We start from the raw sequence: 22031 nt of genomic DNA on the forward strand, positions 1-22031 counted from the left end.
ACTCTCTGACATGATCTTTGACCAGTGTTGACAAGGATCATTTGAAAATGTATTCCAGAAAACACAATACATGCCCTAAAGTGTAATTTGTGATGTGTTCTGAATACTTGGATTATTATTCATAGTATTCATAGGATATCTACTACTGTATCTACTATGATGCTATCTCAACTATTAAAAACTATTACTATACAGTATAAGAAAACGTATTTATAGTCAACAGCTGAATGAAGCTAGCTATCTTTGCTAGCTAGCTCTCATAAAGGTAATCTAGTTCATGTTACGTCTGGAGTCGTAAAAAACTAAAAACTAAACCTTCAAATAAAGTGAAGCATCAGCTAAATGTTGAGGGGAGGAACTGAGACGTCCTGACGCTAACAGAACCATCAGTCACGTCCCGTTAATCAGTGAATGAAACTGTGTCCCAGACGATAAAAGACAAGAAGCCATTCAGCGTCTCTGAACACAAACCCTCCTCTGTGAGTCTCTGTCACTTCTGGATCAGACGTCACACTATCACACTTCCTCCCACGCTAACATTTGTCAGAGTCGCTTTCAACTCGCCGTGGTCATTCACACGTGACCGGGTGACTCGATCCAACGCAAGAAGACCAGGGCCCGTAAAGATTCCTAGAGTCCTCTCAGAGAGCTCCTAGCTTAGCATAAACGTTCATGGCTAGGAGTCTTAGCTTAGCAGTGATTCCAGAACATTCTCAGAGAACTCTGAGCAAGGAATGGACAGAAACTCTGATCTTAGTGAGGAGGTGGTTGACTCCGTTGTGATTGGTTGATCCTAAAAGATAGATAAAAATACACTGTTGGTGATAATGGACCTAGAATGGAGCGTCACATCAATAGACTGTGGAATTATAAATAATATTATACATAAAAAGAAATAAATAGTAAACTATACTTTAAAATGATCCTACAAAATGTTTTATTCCTTCACCACCATGAACATATTTCAGCAGCTGAAGTCTTTTAATTTCATCTCATCTCAGCCTTAAAGACGTTGATCATGACGACTGTAGTGAGTTTATAGTTTTATTCCCAGTCTCTCATATAATCCAGCAGCTCACTGTGCAGCTCAGCGTGGGCGACTCCACCCGTCCGTAGAAACCACGTCAGCTGTAAAACCAGTTGAGGAGTTTCCATTACGAGCATCCGTCCACCTGCTGGGAGCCAGAAACAGCTCGGTCCATTTATAGCTCCTCCATCGCTCTGAAACAGTCTGTTACTACTGGGGCTCTGCTCTCAGCTGGAGGCCAGCGCCCCCCCATGTGTCTGCTGGGATGCTCCCATCATCAACACATTAATGTAGAGAGATGGTGTGTCATGTCACCAGACCTGAATAAAGAGATGTCTCTCCGTCAGAGGTCTGTATTTATGTTTATTAACTGAAGGTTGAATCATTACATTAATTATTGAGATATTATATAATAGACGTCAGATAAATAAGATAAAGATGAGAAATGATGCTGTATAAAGTCCCCAGTCTTTGTAAGGTAATTAGAATACTGAAAACATAACAAAAAAGAAAAAAGTTTTCATTTTAAGAAGAGTTATACATAAAGTTGCTGCGTTAGTATTTCCACCGTTCATAATGATATGGCACCCTGCTCCTCCTCCTCCTCCTCTGAATGAACAAGCATTTCAGTTGTGATCACTGAGCTTTGAGACGTGATTAAAAGTGTTTTACTTTCATACTGACTGAGACTTTTAACTTGTTTGTCTCTAATAACTGTGGACGTACCATGAACCCAGAGTGAAGAGCCAGGAAGCTGGTCTCTGGAACACGCTTGTCTTTTCTGAAGCTTTGATACGCCCACGACATTTCACCAAAAGGAAGAGAAGACCGAGAAAAAAACAGGCTTTTGTTTGAGAGTTCAAAAAGGAACTTGAAGGAGACTCGTGATTCTGAGACACTTGAACGCTGAGCAGCGAGGTCTCCCTGCCGAGGCAGGAACCAGGAACCAGGCCAACTGAAATGTCAACGTTAAAGGACGCCGGTCTGGAGGAGCTCCTCAGTCTGAATGAAAGGGATGAAAAGAAGGAAGCTTTATATAAAAATATGTTTGTGTCTGAAAGATTCAGGTCATGATATATGAACCTAAAAGTCACATGACTAGAGTCTGTTAACTCACCTGTAGTTAGAGGACGGTGTTTGTTAACAGGTGGACGTCACCTGATCATTTAAACGCCGTGAATCCAAACAGGACCAGTCCACATAAGTTGCAGGAAACTTTGTGCCAGCAACTTCCTGTAAACATAGCAGCAACATGTTTTACAGTGTCAGAGGATGCATCACATCAATGGAAGGTCCTGACAAACATAGAAACTCTGATCAGTGTGTGTCCTCAGACAAACACACTGAGACACGATGAAGACAACGGACTCAGTGTTCGCCTCAACAGCCTCCAGGAATGAACAGCTGGAGGACAGTCAGTCACAAGACAGTTCATCATCATCATCATCATCATCATCGTCATCATCATCGTCATCATCATCATCATCGTCATCATCATGACTTCAGGTTTCGTCACAACTGCTGCTCTGACTGAAGGAAAAACAGGACTGGAGCATTTCCCTCTACAACACTGAGAGATGCACTTCCTCTAACGGCCACAAGAGACGCTAAAAGAGTCACAGTAGCTCCGCTTAGCTTACTAGCATCCCAGCTAACAGTAGCTCTTACTAGCCTCTCAGCTAACAGTAGCTCTTCCTAGCCTCTCAGCTAACAGTAGCTCTTCCTAGCCTCCCAGCTAACAGTAGCTCTTACTAGCCTCTCAGCTAACAGTAGCTCTTACTAGCCTCCCAGCTAACAGTAGCTCTTACTAGCCTCCAAGCTAACAGTAGCTCTTACTAGCCTCCCAGCTAACAGTAGCTCTTTCTATCCTCCAAGCTAATCGTAGCTCTTCCTAGCCTCCCAGCTAACAGTAGCTCTTACTAGCCTCCCAGCTAACAGTAGCTCTTTCTATCCTCCAAGCTAATCGTAGCTCTTACTAGCCTCTCAGCTAACAGTAGCTCTTACTAGCCTCCCAGCTAACAGTAGCTCTCCCTGTTTGCTCTCAGAGTAACAACTGAAAGATATAAAATGAGGATGATACACAAAACACCTGCTCCAGAAAGATGGTAAGAGACTTAATTGAGACACAAAATGGCCTCAGAAATGACAAAAGGAGACAAATGACTAAAGGCAGGTGTTAAACAAACACCACGAAGACGAAACGACCCAAAAAGAGACAAAAGGCTGAGTACAGGACTGCTGCAGAGGCCTGCAAAGAGACTAAATGAAACTACAAACTGTAATTTGATTAATCAAACAAAGCAGCAGGAGGGGGACCGTGCAGACTCAGTCGGCTCCAACTGATTTGAATTCAGTCTAATGAAGATGTTTGAAAGTCAAATCAGTGTCAACATGACCAGAGCTTCTCGTTCAGTGAGGATCACGACTCATCTGTGTTCACATCTGGACTCAATGAATGAACGGAAGGTTTAACTCTAATTAAAGATGATTAATAAACAGAAGGTGGAAATATTTGTTGTAGTTTTTAAGTTGGTTTGACTGAACAAGGTAAACATGACACCTGCTGTACCTGGATAAACAATCCTCTGCTTTAGATGTTGGGAATCGATCAGTGCTGTCGAGTTGGACACGATTCAGTTTGGTCCAGATGTCAACCAGAGACTTTCTGGAGACACTTTAATCTCTGTAGAGAACAACTCACACAAGTGGAACCCAAAAACAATCAACAGGGGCCTGAGGAAGTTCAAATCAATGACTGATTTTTATTTACAGTATTTGTCTTATTTTGTTTCTACAGTTTGAATTGTGACACACTGTTAGCCATGTTAGCAATTAAGGCTAATTAGCATTTATTAAAACACCTTTTGTTCCTCATCTAACTTCTGCAAAGCTGGCTGCTCTCTGATTGGCTGCTGGCTCTAGCTGTGCTTTGCCACTCCCACTGTTTGTCAGTTGTATATTCTTATTGTTTGTTTCATTAGCTTTGTTTACTGAAAATTAGCATGTGATAGCAAGCTAACATGCTAAGCTAAGATGGTGAACTTGGTAAATGTTTTGCTGCCAAATCAAATCAAACTCGTGAGTTTGTGGTTACGGGAAGCTACAGGGAAGTGACGTACATAAAACGTATTCAACATTTAGCAAGCTAACGTATTTAGCATTTAACAAGCTAACGTATTTAGCATTTAACAAGCTAATGTATTTAGCATTTAACAAGCTAACAGTTTTATGAAGGAAATGTAAAAGTGTATCAAAGACAGACAGAGACTGTAAAATTAAAACAAAAAACGCTATTGACGCTATATAAATATAATTGAATTGAATTGAATGGTAGCTTCTCCTAGTCTTAGCTCCTAGCCTCACAGCTAACACTCTCCTAGCTTGTTAGCCTCACAGCTAACAGTAGCTCCTCCTAGCTTCCTAGCCTCCCAGCTAACAGTAGCTCCTCCTAGCTTCCTAGCCTCCCAGCTAACAGTAGCTCCTCCTAGCTTCCTAGCCTCACAGCTAACACTCTCCTAGCTTCTTAGCCTCCCAGCTAACAGTAGCTCCTCCTAGCTTCCTAGCCTCACAGCCAACACTCTCCTAGCTTCCTAGCCTCCCAGCTAACAGTAGTTTCCCTTTCAGATGATGGACACACTGCCACCTGCTGGTCTGGAGAGTTATTTCCTCTCTCACTGTAGTTGTCTCTTTAGTCTTTGTGACTTTTTAATCCAGACACAGGTGAGACCACGTCTTGGCTTCATTAAACATCAAAACACAAAAATAGATAACTGCAGATAAAACAAGAAAAACAATCATTCAGAAGTTCGTTTTTTTTCACATCTCCAAATAAAAAGGTGGAGCTACTGACTGACTGGTTACTGGAAGGTGTGTAGAGAATATGCACGATTCTCAGAGTCACGCACGTGTGTCCTTGGAAAACACGAACCAGACAGACAGAGGGACAGACAGAGAGACAGACAGAGGGACAGACAGAGAGACAGACAGGGGGACAGACAGACAGAGGGACAGACAGAGGGACAGAGGGACAGACAGAGAGACAGACAGAGGGACAGACAGACAGAGGGACAGACAGGGGGACAGACAGACAGAGGTTCAGAGAGACAGACAGAGGGACAGGCAGAGAGACAGACAGAGGGACAGAGAGACAGACAGAGGGACAGGCAGACAGACAGAGGTTCAGACAGACAGAGGGACAGACAAAGGGACAGAGAGACAGACAGAGGGACAGGCAGCGAGACAGGGGGACAGGCAGACAGACAGGGGGACAGACAGAGGTTCAGAGAGACAGGCAGAGAGAGGGACAGAGGGAGGACTGGGGGGGGGGCGGAGAGTCACGAAACGCTCGTTCTGCTGCTACACTGATGAGACAGGAGAGGAGGGACTGAATGAAGGAGAGGACAGAGAGGGAGGGAGGACAGAGAGAGAGAGAGGACAGAGAGAGAGAGAGAGGGAGGGAGGACAGAGAGAGAGGGAGGACAGAGAGAGAGAGAGAGGGAGGGAGGGAGGACAGAGAGAGAGAGAGGACAGAGAGAGAGAGAGAGGGAGGGAGGACAGAGAGAGAGGGAGGACAGAGAGAGAGAGAGGGAGGGAGGAGCCAGGCTGTCAAGGTGAACTGATAAAGCTCATTTTATTCTCCGAGACATCTGAAACACGACGCACGGAGGGAGAGAGAGAGAGAGAGGAGGATCATCTGTCTCCACGGACTCAGTCTCAGTCTCAGTCTCTCAGAGTCTCAGTCTCTCAGAGTCTCAGAGTCTCAGTCTCAGACTCATCTTCTAGGTTTCGTGTTTTATTTCCTCACATCACGAACAGAAACTTAAATGAGACGGAGTCACGAGACGGCTCAGGAACCAGAGGTGAGTTTATACCAACATCTGACTTATTATTGGTTTATTATTAGTATTATCATTATTATTATTATTATTAGTATTATTATTATTATTATTATTATTATCATTATTATTATTAGTATTATTATTATAGCTCGTGTGGTCCTGCTCACTCTCTTCATATTCTAGACCAACCCTCTTCTACTCTGTTGCATAATGTGGGAATCGATCAGTGCTGTCGAGTTGGACACGATTCAGTTTGGTCCAGATGTCAACCAGAGACTTTCTGGAGACACTTTAATGTCTGTAGAGAACAACTCACACAAGTGGAACCCAAAAACAATCAACAGGGGCCTGAGGAAGTTCAATGAGTAGTGATGAGCTTTACTTTAAATATTTATTTATTTAATCATGAGTTGACTCAGGTTTATCATTTTTATTTACAGTATTTGTCTTATTTTGTCTCTACAGTTTGAATCGTGACACACCGTTAGCCATGTTAGCAATTAGGGCTAATTAGCATTTATTTAAAACGCGTTTGTTCCTCATCTAACTTCTGGAAAGCATGTGACCTGAGGCGGCTCTCTGATTGGCTGCTGGCTCCAGCTGTGCTTTGCCACGCCCACTGTTTGTCAGGTTAGTGATAGCAAGCTAACATGCTAAGCTAAGATGGTGAACTTGGCACTTGGCCTTCAAATCAAACTCGGGAGTTCGTGGTTACAGGAAGTAACAGGGAAGTGACGTACATAAAACTTATTTAGCATTTAACAAGCTAACATGTTCATCCTCATCTGAGGAGAATTTAAATGTCTTTATCTGTTTGTTTCGTCCCTTATATCCTTAAAAATAAACGTAGGTTATAAATAAACTCCAGTGATAAACCATGGCTGCTGTTTTTATTACGTCATATTCGTTGGACCGCACTGTCACACAGTGAGTGACGTAGCGGGCCGCCGACAGGTATGATGGGAATGATTGACAGCTGCTACTCATCATCACCGTTAGCGATAATATTAAACTAAACAAACACAGGAACGGATCGAAAAGTTAAATCAGTGGAAAAAGAAAACGAAGGAAGAAAAAACGGTGAAAGGATAAAAGTAAGATATGTGTTGGTGATGTGGACTGGATAGGTGGAGGTGAGACGCTGCTAGCCAGCTAGCTAGCCCTGGATAAATGTTAGCTGGCTGGCTAGCTAGCCCTGGACAGATGTTAGCTAGCCCTGGACAGATGTTAGCTAGCCCTGGACAGATGTTAGCTAGCCCTGGATAAATGTTAGCTGGCTGGCTAGCTAGCCCTGGATAAATGTTAGCTAGCTGGCTAACTAGCCCTAGATAAATGTTAGCTAGCTGGCTAACTAGCCCTAGATAAATGTTAGCTAGCTGGCTAACTAGCCCTAGATAAATGTTAGCTGGCTGGCTAGCTAGCCCTGGATAAATGTTAGCTAACTAGCCCTGGATAAATGTTAGCTAGCTTTCTAGCATTTGTTCGTTATAAACTTTTAGTGTTTGCTTCATGAAAGTTAGCTAAAATAAAATGTCTCATGTGAGTGGACAGTCTGTCCTGACGTGGTCCTGACTGACTCCAGACCCTTTATTATTATTATCATTATTATTATTACAGGGAGGGGGTCATATATGCTGATCAGTGTGAGACTGATGTTAAATGAGCATTTTATTTTTAGTGTTGTAACGTTTTCATAGTTGCTCTTTAAAACAAATGTTGGTTTGTTGTATTTTCTTATTTAAAGTATAAACTCAAAATCTGTTTTATTTCTTGACGTATAGATGATTGTTGTTTCCCTTGTCTGATAGTTTAATAGTAGTAGATGTTTCATTTTACCTGTAGTGTGTTTTGCTCATGAGGTGTAGTAGATTGTGGCGTCTTAGTGGACCCTCTAAGGGTCAACAGTCTCTTCATTGTAGTTTAACACACTAGGGGCCCCAGACAGGATCTTGCTTAGGGCCCCTAGGAAGCTAGAAACGGCCCTGATAGACAGAGACTGTAAATATAAAACACAAAACAAAACTCTATACAGTTACAATAAATCCACCATTTCTGATAATGTTCTACTGACCAGATCGTGAACACCACAAGAGGGCGCTGTTCATGTGGCCTGATCTCACAAACAGTGATCGTAGTCGTTAGCTTTGCTGACGTTAGCATTTCAGCCTCTTTGGTCGTTCCTGCCGCTCCACTAGAGAAACGTCTGAGACCTTTAGATTTTATCTGACACCAACAAACTCAGTGGATCTGCTGATCATGAGGGATTGTGCTTTGAGTGGAAGGTGGCGACAGATCAGCTGCTCTCAGAGGAGACTGTGCTGTGACCTTGAACCAAACACTGGATCAGATCAACTGAACCTGGAAAACTTCACATTCTTTATCTGTGCTGAGGAAATACTAACACGCTCTCTGTCCATCAACAGCATCTTTTTGTTCATGTTATTGCTTTTTAATCACACTAACTAAAAGTCAGCCCCTACATGGTTAGGGTTAGGAGTCTTTCTGCATTTCTGTATATTTCTCTACAACTTTCAGTTGTCGCCTGCAACACTTTTAAAACCGAGCAGAGACACTAGAGTCACACAGAAGTACGATGACGGTGCAGCAGCTGTGCTTCAGGTTTGGTGCAGAACAGCCATTTATTTATGATTTATTTTTATTTTGAAGGCAGCTCTAGAGATGAACCTGAGACTGATGATGAGGATGTGAAGGAATGGTTCACAATCAATAATTCCTTGTTACTGCTACCAACACAGCAGGAGTCCTCGTGTTCTAGGACGTAGCTGCAGCTCGTAAAACCTTCACAAACTCTCCTGGAAAAGCTCTGCAGCAGAACCTGATGGTGCGGCAGCACCTGATGGTGCAGCAGAACCTGATGGTGCAGCACCTGGGTGTTAAGTTTAATGCAGAACTGCGTTACCAGGAGTTGATGAAGGCTCTAAAAGTCTTTAGTTGGTCCAGAACCAAAAGCGTCAGCTGGAGAACTCCTCATCTGATTCATCTTGCTGCAACATCGTTCTAACTTTCTCTAACTTTAATCTGAGAACACGTCTACTCCTCCTCCGCTGCCTCAGGTCTTGGAGCTCAAACCTCCCTCTGATGTTTAATGTGTAATTTCAGGTTGTACTTCAGATGAGAGCGATTAAAACATAAAAGAGCGTGAGTAGAGTTGTGAGTTGTGTTGTGCAGCTGTGTTGTTGAAGATGTGGGTGTGCAGCAGCGTACGTCTCCATGAAGCTCCTCGTTGATGGCTGCCTCCAGCGGGCTAGGTAGCGTGGGGGTAAACAAAAGCTCTGCTTCGTATCAGGACGGAAATATCAGCGGTTGTGCGACCTCACGCTGATGAATCACTTCTGCTGAACAGTTTTAAATTACAGGAGACACGGGGGGTGATTTGGAGGTGGGAGATAAAAAACTCCTCAGCTCTCCACTTGTGCTGTAAATGTAATTAGACTAAAGTACAGTTGTATGGTTGGTTTATTGGCAGCACAGAGGATGGATGTGTTGTTTCTGAAACTATACGTAGGTGAGAGTGATTCCTCAGGAGTGGACGGACAGACGGACCTCCTTTCTTTTTGTTCTTAGTCTTTCCTGATAGCAGCGTTAACAGCAGCAGCATTCAAGCCTCACAGCTCAGTGACAGTCAGCTGTCCTTGGTCTTCTTTGATCTTCAGAGCTTTGAGGTCAGTTTGGACGTTTGACTGAATGTAAAGACGGACTAACCCTCTGTGGAGTCACACATATCTACTGAGGTGAGCTCACTGTGGCGTCTCCATCTCACTGTCCTGCTGCAGGACCAATCCTGATCCACAAAGATGCAAACCAATAATCTCTAACTAGGATTTAAACTATAATAACCTCCCCACCGTCAGACAGACAGACAGATAACTCGTTCTCTATGAATTCATCTGTCAGCGTTGACTCCCCAGTCAGGAGCTCTGGGGGTCAGATCTGACCAGATGGAGGTCTGCAGACTAATTATTGTCTGTTTGGGGTCGCTGACATGAAACGATGCTCGGTCGTCTGTTCTCCACATTTAGAATCTGTCCTGGGGAATGACGTGTTGACATGTCCTTGTCATTGCTGCAGAAATATATGAAGTAAGTGATGAATATCCAGACTGTGTCCATGAAGACACTCTACAGGTGGGTGTTGGGTCCAGTCTGGGTTCAGGAGGCAGACACCGTCTCTACTTTCCTTTTTGATGAAGCTGATAGTTAGAGCTGGACTGAACCATCTCTTAGTGATGCTGGGAGGAGATCAGGGTGGATGGACGACTCAACAAACATTTCATCTCTGTGACTTTTCACCAGAAGACGATCTGATTAGATGAGATGCTTTAATAGTTTAGAGGTTTTAATTGGACCTTTCTGTCTCTTTCTCTTCCATCTCCTCTGTGGATGTTTTCTCCGTGAGCTGCTCTGTGAAGTGTGAAACCGATACTCACCCCCCCCCCCCTCCTCGAGGTCTCACTGTGTTGAAAACATTGTCTGAATTTGTCCTGACGACGGTCTTGTGTGTCTTTGTAGGTCAGCGTGAGGCTGAGGAGTCCCACCAGGATCTGAGGGGGAAGAATTCGTTGTCCCGGCGCTGTAGACGGACCCCCGACTCCCCCGGTCCTCCGTGGCCCCTGAAGGGACCAGCTGTTTGACTTCACGTGGACTGATGTGGGTTTTTTTTGGCGCTTCTGATTGGATGTCATCTCAGTTCATCCTCTTTATATTCTTACCCTCATCTCTTGAGCTTCAAATATCAGACGGTGATTAATTCTTCATCAGAAATGAGAAGAATGTTTTCATTCAGGGAGTTTGGAGGATTTAAACGGATGCTGACGGCGAACACGGTGGATGTTCATCTGGAGTCCTGAGGGATACGGTCCGTCCTGCAAACAGAAACCAGATCCAGATCTGTGAACATTCAGGAGATAACGAGACGAGCACCAATGTTTCTAGTCAGGATCTCAGTGAAGAACAAGGATTTAATAATAAAACTACCACGGCTACAGAACACAACAATCCTTCGGTCAAACCTCACAGAGGATCACTTTATTAATTAAGCAGACACACATTTTAATTGAAGATGATAAGACTGGAGCTGCACAATGTGACTGTTAAAAGCTTTGTCTGAATCTCTCTGGATTCAATGTTTTTTAATTTCCTCCAGCAGTTACAAGAATCCTTTGAACATTTTTATGTCCCAATCAAAGAGCTGCCATCTTCAATGAAATCAGTCTTGAAGGACGGTTTATTTCTTTAGATGTTTTTTTTTTCTCTCAGCTTTAATTGACAGAAGCTGAATCTGCTTTTATATATTTTCTAGTCCCAGTTCATCAGTTTGTCCTCAGATGTGTCACAGTTTTGGAGACGAATCCTAAACTTCGTTGACGTGACGTGACGCGGACCCCTTCCTGCCATGGTGATGTCCCAGGGCACCTACACCTTCCTGGCCTGTTTCGCCGGCTTCTGGTTGGTCTGGGCCGTCATCGTGATGCTCTGCTGTTTCTGTAGCTTCCTGCAGCGCCGGCTGAAGCGTCGCCGCGAGGAGAGGCTCAGGGAGCAATGCTTACGGGCCGTGGAGATGGAGCCGCTCAGCTGCCACCCGGCCGGATACCCGCCGCCTCCTCCACAACCTCCTCCACCTTCACAGCTGCCCCGGGAGCCGCCACAGTTCTGCCCAGCTCAGCCTCTGTCACCGCCCCTTCCTCTGCCGGTACCTCACCCCCTGCCCCAGGCTAACTGGGTCAGCATGCCAGGTGAGGGTCTTAGTACGGTTCATATTCTGTTGATTTCACTTCAGGTAGATTTTGGTCCATTTTGCTGATGGTGCTGAGGTGCTGCAGAAACTGTGCTGAACAAGAAGCAGAGGGTATGCAACTGTGTTAGATTTATTTTAGACTTCCAGCTTCCACCTCCCTCCCTCCGTACCTGCTGAGGCGTAGGCAACGACTGTGGAGGTCAAGCAGCGACGGGACGGAGGGTACGAATAAAGAAAGAGCAGAGGAAGGAGACGGTCAGAGGCTGAGAGCAGAGTCTGTTTGATCTGACGTAACTTTACTGATTAGATGATGTGAGAGTCGCTGGTATTTAGTCATAAATTAGAGCTGAGGATCATCATCAAGTGTTTTAGTAATAAATACTGTTGAATGAATGAGTTAAACTCCTCTTCCTCAGATCAGCCCTGTTGAGTAGGTGGTCTTTAATGTGACCCAGGACTCATTGTGTGTTCACACTACCAAAGGAAGGAGGTCACATGTGTCCCAGACCACCTCCACATGTGGACTGACACCAGATCAGTGTTCACACGTGGACCTGTTTAACCTGGACTCTAGACACCAGATCAGAGTTCACACCTGGACCTGTTCAACCTGGACTCTAGAGACCAGATCAGTGTTCACACCTGGTCCTGTTCAACCTGGACTCTAGAGACCAGATCAGCGTTCACACCTGGGCCTGTTTAACCTGGACTCTAGAGACCAGATCAGTGTTCACACCTGGACCTGTTTAACCTGGACTCTAGAGACCAGATCAGTGTTCACACCTGGACCTGTTTAACCTGGACTCTAGAGACCAGATCAGCGTTCACACCTGGACCTGTTTAACCTGGACTCTAGAGACCAGATCAGCGTTCACACCTGGACCTGTTTAACCTGGACTCTAGAGACCAGATCAGCGTTCACACCTGGACCTGTTTAACCTGGACTCTAGAGACCAGATCAGTGCTCAGTGTTTAAAGTAGATTATACTTTCTTCTCTTGTTGAAATAACTAAATTAATATGGTTAATGATTTATTTAGATGCAGACAGACGTTGCAGGTCACTGTGATTCACCTTAACCCTAGAAACCCACAGAGGAACGTTGTCCTGTCGTCCTCAGCTCCATTAAACTGTGCAGACATTGTGCTTTACGTCCCTGCAGACGTAGCTGTCACTCCACAAAATCACTTCCACCATCTGCAGCGTGAAGAGTAAAACTGAGCAGCATTAGCATAAACTAGAAGTTTTTGTCTTTTTAACAAAGTTTAGTTTGGTTGAAAACGGAGCCTAAAGTTTACTGAGCCACTTAAAAGTTTTGAGCTCTTTGTGAAAACGTCAGCGTTTTCTACACAAGTCCTGAAAGTAGACCGTTCCCCAGAACAGAACCACTTCCGTTCAGAGATGCTGGTTTGATTGGGTTCTCTTTGTCTACGTTCAGGAACTGTGTGAAAATCTGCTGAGAATGAAACAACGTTAGTGTAATCAGCAGCAACTGAAGGAAGAATAAGAAGGTCTGCACAGAGGAGAGGAGGGAAGAGGTTTCCTGAGAGAATCAGTAAAAGAGCAACAGCTGCTGTCAGAGATGGTTAACAAGCAGAGACAGACAAGCAACGGATGAAACAAAAGCTTCCTGGAGTCTTGGTGACAAAGCAGACTGATGAAGAGGTTTAGTATCCAAGCAGCAGCAGAGCTTAAAGACAAGCAGGTGCCGACCAGCTGAGCTCAACGGAGGACGGAGAACCGAGCCAGGAGACAGAAATAAACATGTTTACCGCCGGCTACTAAAACGCTTTAGCTCCTACAGCTCATTTATAAACTTCAGCTACATTAGAATTAGCTGGGAGCTAGGTGGAGCTAGCCAAGATGGAGACGACCAGAGACGCCACACTGAGCTTCAAAACGTCAGGAAACACGTGGGCGTCGTTCATCTTTAAACTTTACACCATAAAAAATCTAATCTTTACAAACTTATGGGACACGTCAGTAACTCCAGCCTTAGTTTGTCTTCAGAGACAGATTTGATTCATCAGCTGCTGTCGCTGACACCATGTGCTGCTCTGACAGACTTCTGGACCAAAGTCCTGACACCAACATGTTCACAGCTCTGATGAGTCTCTGGGTTCAGACGCCGACCTCCTCCGTCTGCAGCCACAGATGTCTGAACCAGAAGAGGATGTTAGTGTCGCCTCTCTGTCACCTTTCAGGACGTCAGCTGGGACGTCCTGGTCGGCTCAGAGGGAAGTGATTGTTCATGTGAGATAACCTTCATATAATCTAGAGTTCTAATCCTCTCTGAGTAAATGAAGATGCTGCTGGATGCTGAGGCAAACCTGAGAAAGAGATGTCTGATCAAACGCTGCGATAAGAACAAATTAAATTAGATGAAACGTACGACGAGGAGACACAGAACAGGATGAGCATTAGAGAGGAGGAGAGATAATGAAAGAGATAATGAGACAGGAGATGAAAAGAAGATGAGAACGAATGAGATCTGAAATTAGAAAAAAGAAAATGAAAGACTCCTCCTTGAACCATCATCTTATCGTGGTGGAGGAGTTTGAGTGTCCTAATGACCCTAGGAGCTATGCTGTCCGGGGCAATTTGCCCCTGGTAGGGTCTCCCAAGGCAGACTGGTCTTAGGCGAAGGGCCAGACAAAGAAAGGTTCAGATGACCTTTCAGGAAGAAGACCAAGAGGAGAACGTGTACCCGGCCCGGAGGGTTACCGGGGCCCCACCCTGGAGCCAGGCCTGGGGCTGGGGCTCGTGGGCGAGCGCCTGGTGTCCGGGCTTTCGCCCATGGGGTCCGGCCGGGCCCAGCCCGAACGGGAGACATGGGCTCACCTCCCTGTAGGCCCACCACCCGCAGGAGGAATATGAAGGGTCCGGTGCAATAGGGATCGGGCAGCAGACCAAGGCGGGGGCCTTGGCGGTCTGATCCTCGGTTATGGAAGCTGGCTTTCGGAACATGGAACGTCACCTCTCTGGCGGGGAAGGAACCGGAGCTTGTGGAAGAGGTTGAGCGCTATCGACTAGATATAGTCGGCCTCACCTCGACACATAGCATCGGCTCTGGAACCCAAGTCCTCGAGAGGGGTTGGACCCTCTTCTTTGCTGGAGTTGCTCCGGGTGAGAGGCGGAAGGCCGGGGTGGGCTTTTTGCTTGCCCCTGGACTATCGGCCTGTACGTTGGGGTTCTCCCGGGTGGACGAAAGGGTTGCTTCCCTGCGCCTTCGGGTCGGGGAACGGGTCCTGACTGCTGTCTGCGCATATGCGCCAAACAGCAGTTCAGAGTACCCGCCCTTTTTGGAGTCCCTAGGACGGACGTTGGATGGCGCCCCGACTGGGGACTCCATTGTCGTGCTGGGAGACTTCAACGCTCATGTGGGCAATGACAGCGTGACCTGGAGGGCCGTGATTGGGAGGAACGGCCTGCCTGATCTGAACCCGAGTGGTGTTCAGTTATTGGACTTCTGTGCGAGTCGCAGTTTGTCCATAACTAACACCATGTTCGAACATAAGGTTGTTCATCGGTGCTCTTGGCACCATGACGGCCTAGGTCGTAGGTCGATGATTGACTTTGTAGTCGTATCATCTGACCTGCGACCGTATGTTCTGGACACTCGGGTAAAGAGAGGAGCAGAGCTGTCAACTGATCACCACCTGGTGGTGAGTTGGACCAGATGGCAGGGGAAGACGCCTCGCAGACCTGGTAGGCCCAAACGAGTAGTGAGGGTCTGCTGGGAACGCCTGGTGGAGGAACCTGTCAACATGGTCTTCAACTCCCACCTCCGGCAGAGCTTCAACCGCGTCCCGGGGGTGGTGGGGGACATTGAGTCCGAATGGGCCATGTTCCGCTCCGCCATTGTGGAGGCGGCTGTTGCAAGATGCGGCTGCAAGGTCACTGGTGCTGGTCGCGGCGGTAACCCCCGAACCTGCTGGTGGACACCGGAGGTGAGGGGAGCCGTCAGGCTGAAGAAGGAGGCCTACAGGGCATGGTTGGTCTGTGGGTCTCCTGAAGCAGCTGACCGGTACCGGATGGCCAGGCGGTCTGCGGCGAGGGCAGTCGCTGAGGCAAAAACTCGGGCGTGGGAGGAGTTCGGTGAGGCTATGGAAGAAGACTATCGATCGGCTCCGAAGAGATTCTGGCAAACCGTCCGGCGCCTCAGGGGTGGTAGGCGGCAACACGTCCACACTGTTCTCAGTGGGGGTGGTGAGCTGCTGACATCAACTGGGGATATAGTCGGGCGGTGGAAGGAATACTTTGAGGAGCTCCTCAATCCCACCAACACGTATTCCATAGAGGAAACAGAGCCGGAGGGCCTGGGGTTGGACCATCCAATCTCTGGGGCAGAAGTCGCCGAGGTAGTAAAACAACTCCGCGGCGGTGGAGCTCCGGGAGCGGATGAGATCCGCCCTGGGTATCTCAAGGCTCTGGATGTTGTAGGGCTGTCTTGGTTGACACGCCTCTGCAACATTGCGTGGACATCGGGGGCAGTACCTCTGGAGTGGCAGACCGGGGTGGTGGTCCCCATTTTTAAAAAGGGGGACCAGAGGGTGTGTTCCAACTATAGGGGGATCACACTCCTCAGCCTCCCTGGCAAGGTCTATGCCAGGGTGCTGGAAAAGAGGGTCCGGTCGATGGTTGAACCTCAGATCGAGGAGGAACAATGCGGTTTTCGTCCCGGACGTGGAACCATGGACCAGCTCTTTACCCTCACTAGGGTGCTGGAGGGGAAATGGGAGTTTGCCCAACCAGTCCACATGTGTTTTGTGGATCTGGAGAAGGCTTACGACCGTGTCCCCAGGAGCATCCTGTGGGGGGTGCTCCGGGAGTATGGGGTGGATGGCTCCTTACTAAGGGCCATTCAGTCCCTGTACCAAAGGAGTGCGAGTTTGGTCCGTGTAGCCGGTAGTAAGTCGGACCTGTTCCCAGTGAGGGTTGGACTCCGCCAGGGCTGCCCTTTGTCACCGGTTCTGTTCATAACTTTTATGGACAGAATTTCTAGGCGCAGCCGGGTGGGGGAGGGTGTTGTGTTTGGTGATCGGAGGATCCCGTCCCTGCTTTTTGCGGATGACGTGGTCCTCTTAGCTTCATCGAACAACGACCTTCAGCTCCTGCTGGGGTGGTTCGCAGCCGAGTGTGAAGCGGCTGGGATGAGGATCAGCACCTCCAAGTCTGAGGCCATGGTCCTCAGTCGGAAAAGGGTGGATTGCCCACTCCGGGTCGGGGAGGAGGTCCTGCTTCAAGTGGAGGAGTTCAAGTATCTCGGGGTCTTGTTCACGAGTGAGGGTAAAAGGGAGCGAGAGATCGACAGGCGGATCGGAGCGGCATCTGCAGTGATGCGGATGCTTAACCGGTCGGTCGTGGTGAAGAGAGAGCTAAGCCGAAAGGTGAAGCTCTCAATTTACCGGTCGATCTACGTTCCAATCCTCACCTATGGTCATGAACTTTGGGTAATGACCGAAAGAACAAGATCACGAATACAAGCGGCCGAAATGAGTTTCCTTCGTAGGGTGGCCGGGCTCAGCCTTAGAGATAGGGTAAGGAGCTCGGACATACGGGAGGAGCTCAGAGTAGAACCGCTGCTCCTCCACGTCGAGAGGAGTCAGTTGAGGTGGCTAGGGCATCTGGTAAGGATGCCTCCCGGATGCCTCCCGGGAGAGGTGTTTCGGGCATGTCCCACCGGTAGGAGACCTCGAGGCCGACCCAGGACACGATGGAGGGATTATATCTCTCGTCTGGCCTGGGAACGCCTGGGGGTTCCTCCGGAGGAGCTGGCGGAAGTGGCTGGGGAGAGGGCTGTCTGGGCTTCCCTGCTGAAGCTGCTGCCCCCGCGACGCGGACCCGGATAAGCGGAAGACGACGAACGAACGAACGAAAATGAAAGAAAGCGAGATAAGAAAAGAGAATAGATCAGTACAGTGGAGAGGAAATACAAGGTGAGATAACTGAGATAAGAAGCAAGGATGAGCCATGATGACATGAAGATAGAGATGATAGAGATGTGGCCAAAAGAAAAAGAAAGAGATGATGAAAAGTTGACAGAGGATGTAGAAGAGACAGAAGATGTGAAATGAGAAGTAGATATGTGAGATCAGCGAAGGATGATGTGATGAGAGAGAAGTTGAAAGAAATGAAAAGGAAAGAAGAGTAATGATGTGAAATGAGACTGAGATGTTAGAGATGTGTCAACAAGAAGAACAGAGATGATGTTAGATGAGAAAAGAGATGAAGAGATGAAATCAGAGGAAGATATCTGAGACGTGGCTAAAAGACAAAGAGATAAAATGAGATGAGAGGAAAGAAGAGCGACGGGGTGATGTGATGAAGAGATAAAGAGATAAAGAGATAAAGAGATGATGAGAGATGAAGATGAAATGAGATGAAGATGATAAAAGGGACAGAGATGAGAGGAAAGAAGAGCGACGGGGTGACGGGGTGACGGGGTGACGTGATGAAGAGATGATGAGATGAAGAGATGAAGAGATAAAGAGATGAAGATGAAATGAGATGAAGATGATAAAAGGGACAGAGAAGAGAGGAGAGAAGAGGAGGTGAAATGAGATGATGATGTTAAACATTAAAGTCCTTTGTGTTCTATTCAGAATATTTTCAGTAAAGTCTTTGTCTTTCTCTCTCTCTGATGTCGATGTTGATGTTGATCAGCTGATGATGATACCATCCATAAATACATCCATCTCCATGGCAACGCTTCAACAAACAGCTTCTTTATATTCATTTATTATATAGTTTTATTTTCTTCTACTTGACTTTACTGTGGACGGTTACCGTCGGTTACCGTCCTGATGACAACGTCTGAAATATTTAGACTCAGAAAATACTGGAAATGTTTCCTGGACCATCTGGAGAAGAGAACTATCTCCTCCTCCTCCTCTTCCTCCTCCTCCTCCTCCTCCTCCTCCTACGAGGGGGGATGAGAGGAGGAGTGTTTACCTCCAACGCTGAATTGATTCAGTAGAAGAAGAAGTGTTTATGAAAGCCAAGTAGGTGGTGGAGTATTGCGTCATCCTGTACTCAGTGAAATGCATTCTGGGATACGTGACTGAGTCCATGGCTGTGTCTGAAATCACTCACTCATTCCCTGCTCCCTAAACAGGGAAATAAATGTAGTGGACTATATAGTGAGCTCAACACTTTCGGACACTTCTCTTGGCGCCGGTAATTACGTCATCGCTGTCGCACAATTAAAACGTACCACATTAACGTCTTCTCACATAATACTTGTCCATTTACTACTGCATTTTTATTAAATTAGAGTCTTTTGATTACTGTCCTGTACTTTTTATTTATTATTATTATTATTATTATTATTATTATTATTATTTATTTTTATCGCTAGCCACGATCGGTGCCGTAATGGCTGTGTACCCTCCAGTAAGTTTTTAAATAGTATTGCATATTAACAACCTGTTTTAAAACTCGGAATCAAACGTCAAACAGAAAAATACTTACATTTGTACACAGTTTCCCGTCCGTCTGCCATATTTAATTTACTTTCTGCGCCAAGAGAACTTCTGGCAATGCATGATGGGACATCTTGCTCCGGTTAGTGACCATCGGATGTTCACTACATTTCGCGGTGAATTGTGGGATACATGCAGTGCACTATATAGTGGACACTAAACATTCGGACACCACTACAAAATGGCGTGGTCACTATATAGTGGTTAGGGAGTGATTTCGGACACAGTCCACATGTACGTCCTCTGTCAAACATCAGCCTGTGACGACTGGACGCTGAGACGCTGAGTGTTGGTTTAGATCAGTCTTAGAGTTTAGACATGATACTGATAGAGTCAGAGCTGTCGGTCATTCATTCATTGATTCATTGATTGATTGATTCATTCATTCATTCATTCATTCATTCCTGCTCCACATAATAAACTCAGTGAATCATCACTGACACATTCAGTCTCTCTGTAATTGGATGAACTAGAATGAATGAGTGTAGACACAAACCAAGACACCTGCTCTGTACGACAGTCTGTAGCTCCTCCCATCCTCCTGACCTTCCAGCTGGTAGGAGGAGTTATCTACCTGCTCATTGTCTGTAGCTCCTCCCATCCTCCTGACCTTCCAGCTGGTAGGAGGAGTTATATCTACCTGGTCTTTGTCTTAGTCTTTGTCCTCACAGAGTTCCTCTCTCTTCCTATCCTGTTAGATTTCTTCATTTCTTCACCAGGTGATATTTTGGTGCCGTAGCAGGTAAAGTAGTTTTATTTTAACCCAAACCTGTTTTTCTTCCAGACACTGACATATTTGGGAAGCCGCCATGTTACGAGGAGGCCGTCCTGATGGAGGATCCTCCTCCTCCCTACAGCGAGGTCTTGTCAGACCCACGAGGAGGTACGTACCAGAAGTCCGGCCCGCCCCGAGCAGTACCACCACCACCAGCAGCAGCCCTGAGGGAAAGCTACGCTCCTCCTCCTCCTCCTCTTCCTCCGTCAGCGTTCACATTCGACATCAGCAAGCCTCCCGCTGCCACCGTCTTCCCTGATCGAGGGTACTCCTCCCTGATTCGTCTGCCCTCGTCTCAGCGCTGGGACTCGTTGGGACACCTCCTGTCCAACATGGATCTGAACCACAACAACATCACCCCGCCACAGGGGCGCTCGCTGCAGGCCGCCGCCGCCATGGCTACCATGCCCCGCAGAGAACCCAGGACTCATCACGACAGACTCGGACTTCATGGAGGGATACAGGGTTTCCAAGGAGGGTTGCAGGGGCTCCAGGGCGTCCATGGCCTGAGGGGTCTGGAGTCCGGCTGTGGGATGCCGACAGCCTTCCCCCTGCTGGGACGCAGCACTGCAGTCTAGACCTTGATCTTAGCGTCCAGCCAACGGAAACGTTGTTGAGCTGAAGAGTTTCTGATGAGGAGACAGACTTCCTGTCTCTAGGCCGTCTCTGTGGTTACCACGGTAACGCTGTAACGCTGTAACGCTGCTAGCAGCAGAGATTTCATTCCCTCCAGGCTGAACGAGGCTGGATTGATTCCTGGAGCAGATCTGTGGGCGACGGCGCCACTTCCCCCGCCGGGACGGTGGCGCTCAGCTCTGTGTGGGTGAAGGAGGACGTTACACTCTGTTTGAGACTAGTGTTGAGTCACTGAGGTGCTGGTGTCATGATGTCAGAGCTAAGTAGAGTCAGATCTCTTCTGAGGAGAGAGGAAGAGTCGTAACGAGGAAGAGGACGAGCAGCTGTCTCTCCAACCTTTCATCCTGACTCTTTGTTTCATTCATCCCTCAGCTCCTCTCCTCAGCAGCCCATTGGACCAGACTGCCGTTGCCATGGCTTCCAGGAACTGTCTGTTGCCCACGACGACCTCTCCTCTTTTATCTGCTTTGAGTTTTTGAACATTGTGTTCGAGGCTCGTCGTCGTCTCAAGGACTGGTGAGAGTTTACAGGAGGACAGACGTGACGCCATGTTGGAGCTTTGACTGAGTGAACTGTTCCTCTGGGACGTCCTGCTGTGTCGTCTCCTCTATTTTACATGTTCAAACTTCATATGATTCTTTAAAGATTTGTGACTAATTCCTTTTCTCATGTTAAATAAAAAACGTCTTCATCAGTAAAAAGAGGCGACGTCTCCGTTTGTTTATATCTGAGAAGAAACAAGGACAACTGGACTAGTTGTTGTCCATCTAGTAGGGACGTCCTGAGATGGAATGTCTTCAAGAAACAAAGGTCTCGGTTGATTCAACATTTTTTTTTGGGGGGGGGGGGGGTTCAGCCACATATCATTTGAATTATTCCTGCTTAGCATGTTATTATCTATGTGTTGTGTCTGGACGTTTGTCTCCTTCCTCCTGTCCTCTCTTCTCTTCTCTGTCTCTACCTGGTCGGCCTCAGGCAGATGGGTCCTCCATATGAGCTGGTCCTGGTTCTGGTTCTGGTCCTGGTTCTGGTCCTGGTCCTGGTTCTGTTCAAGGTTTTTCCTGCCACCGTCCTCTTCATGCTGCTCTGGGGTTCAGGCTGCTGGTTTAGTAAAAGCTTCTTGAGACGATTTATATTGTTATTGACGCTATAGAAATAAAACTGAATTAAACTGAACAGCCTTAACTTTGTTGGAAACATCTGAATAAAATAACATCACATTGTTTCAGTTGTTCCTTCAGATAAATGTTTAGGGAGTTCCCATTAGTCGCCTTCACAAAACTGAGTTTAGTTCATTTGGTTAGCGTCCACTAAGGACGAGTGATATGGACTAAAAAATGATCCCGATCATTTCTGGTATTTATCAGAGTAACGATATAAATGACGATAAATAAACACCAGGTCATTCTAATCTTTTTGACTATAAAGCATCGACATGTTTTATCTGAGTTGTTTTTTACCAGACTCTCTGGATGAAGTCGACGCTGCTTCTGCATCGTTGCTCATTTTCTGTCTTTC

The 22031-nt window shown here is 46.7% G+C and overlaps 1 protein-coding gene across 1 annotated transcript; it reads left to right on the top strand.

Annotated features, from left to right (window-relative positions):
- Window positions 1-11277: 11277 nt before the first annotated feature.
- Window positions 11278-21229, top strand: prr7 (proline rich 7 (synaptic); the record flags this gene model as incomplete). The annotated part of the gene is made up of 2 exons (XM_084564932.1): window positions 11278-11617; window positions 19887-21229. The coding sequence occupies 2 exons, from the start codon at window positions 11278-11280 to the stop codon at window positions 20453-20455; spliced, it is 909 nt and encodes a 302-aa protein (XP_084421058.1). The 3' UTR covers window positions 20456-21229.
- Window positions 21230-22031: the final 802 nt, after the last annotated feature.

This window comes from Chelon labrosus, assembly GCF_963514085.1.
Source record: "Chelon labrosus genome assembly, chromosome: 17".
Taxonomy (NCBI): Eukaryota; Metazoa; Chordata; class Actinopteri; order Mugiliformes; family Mugilidae; genus Chelon; species Chelon labrosus.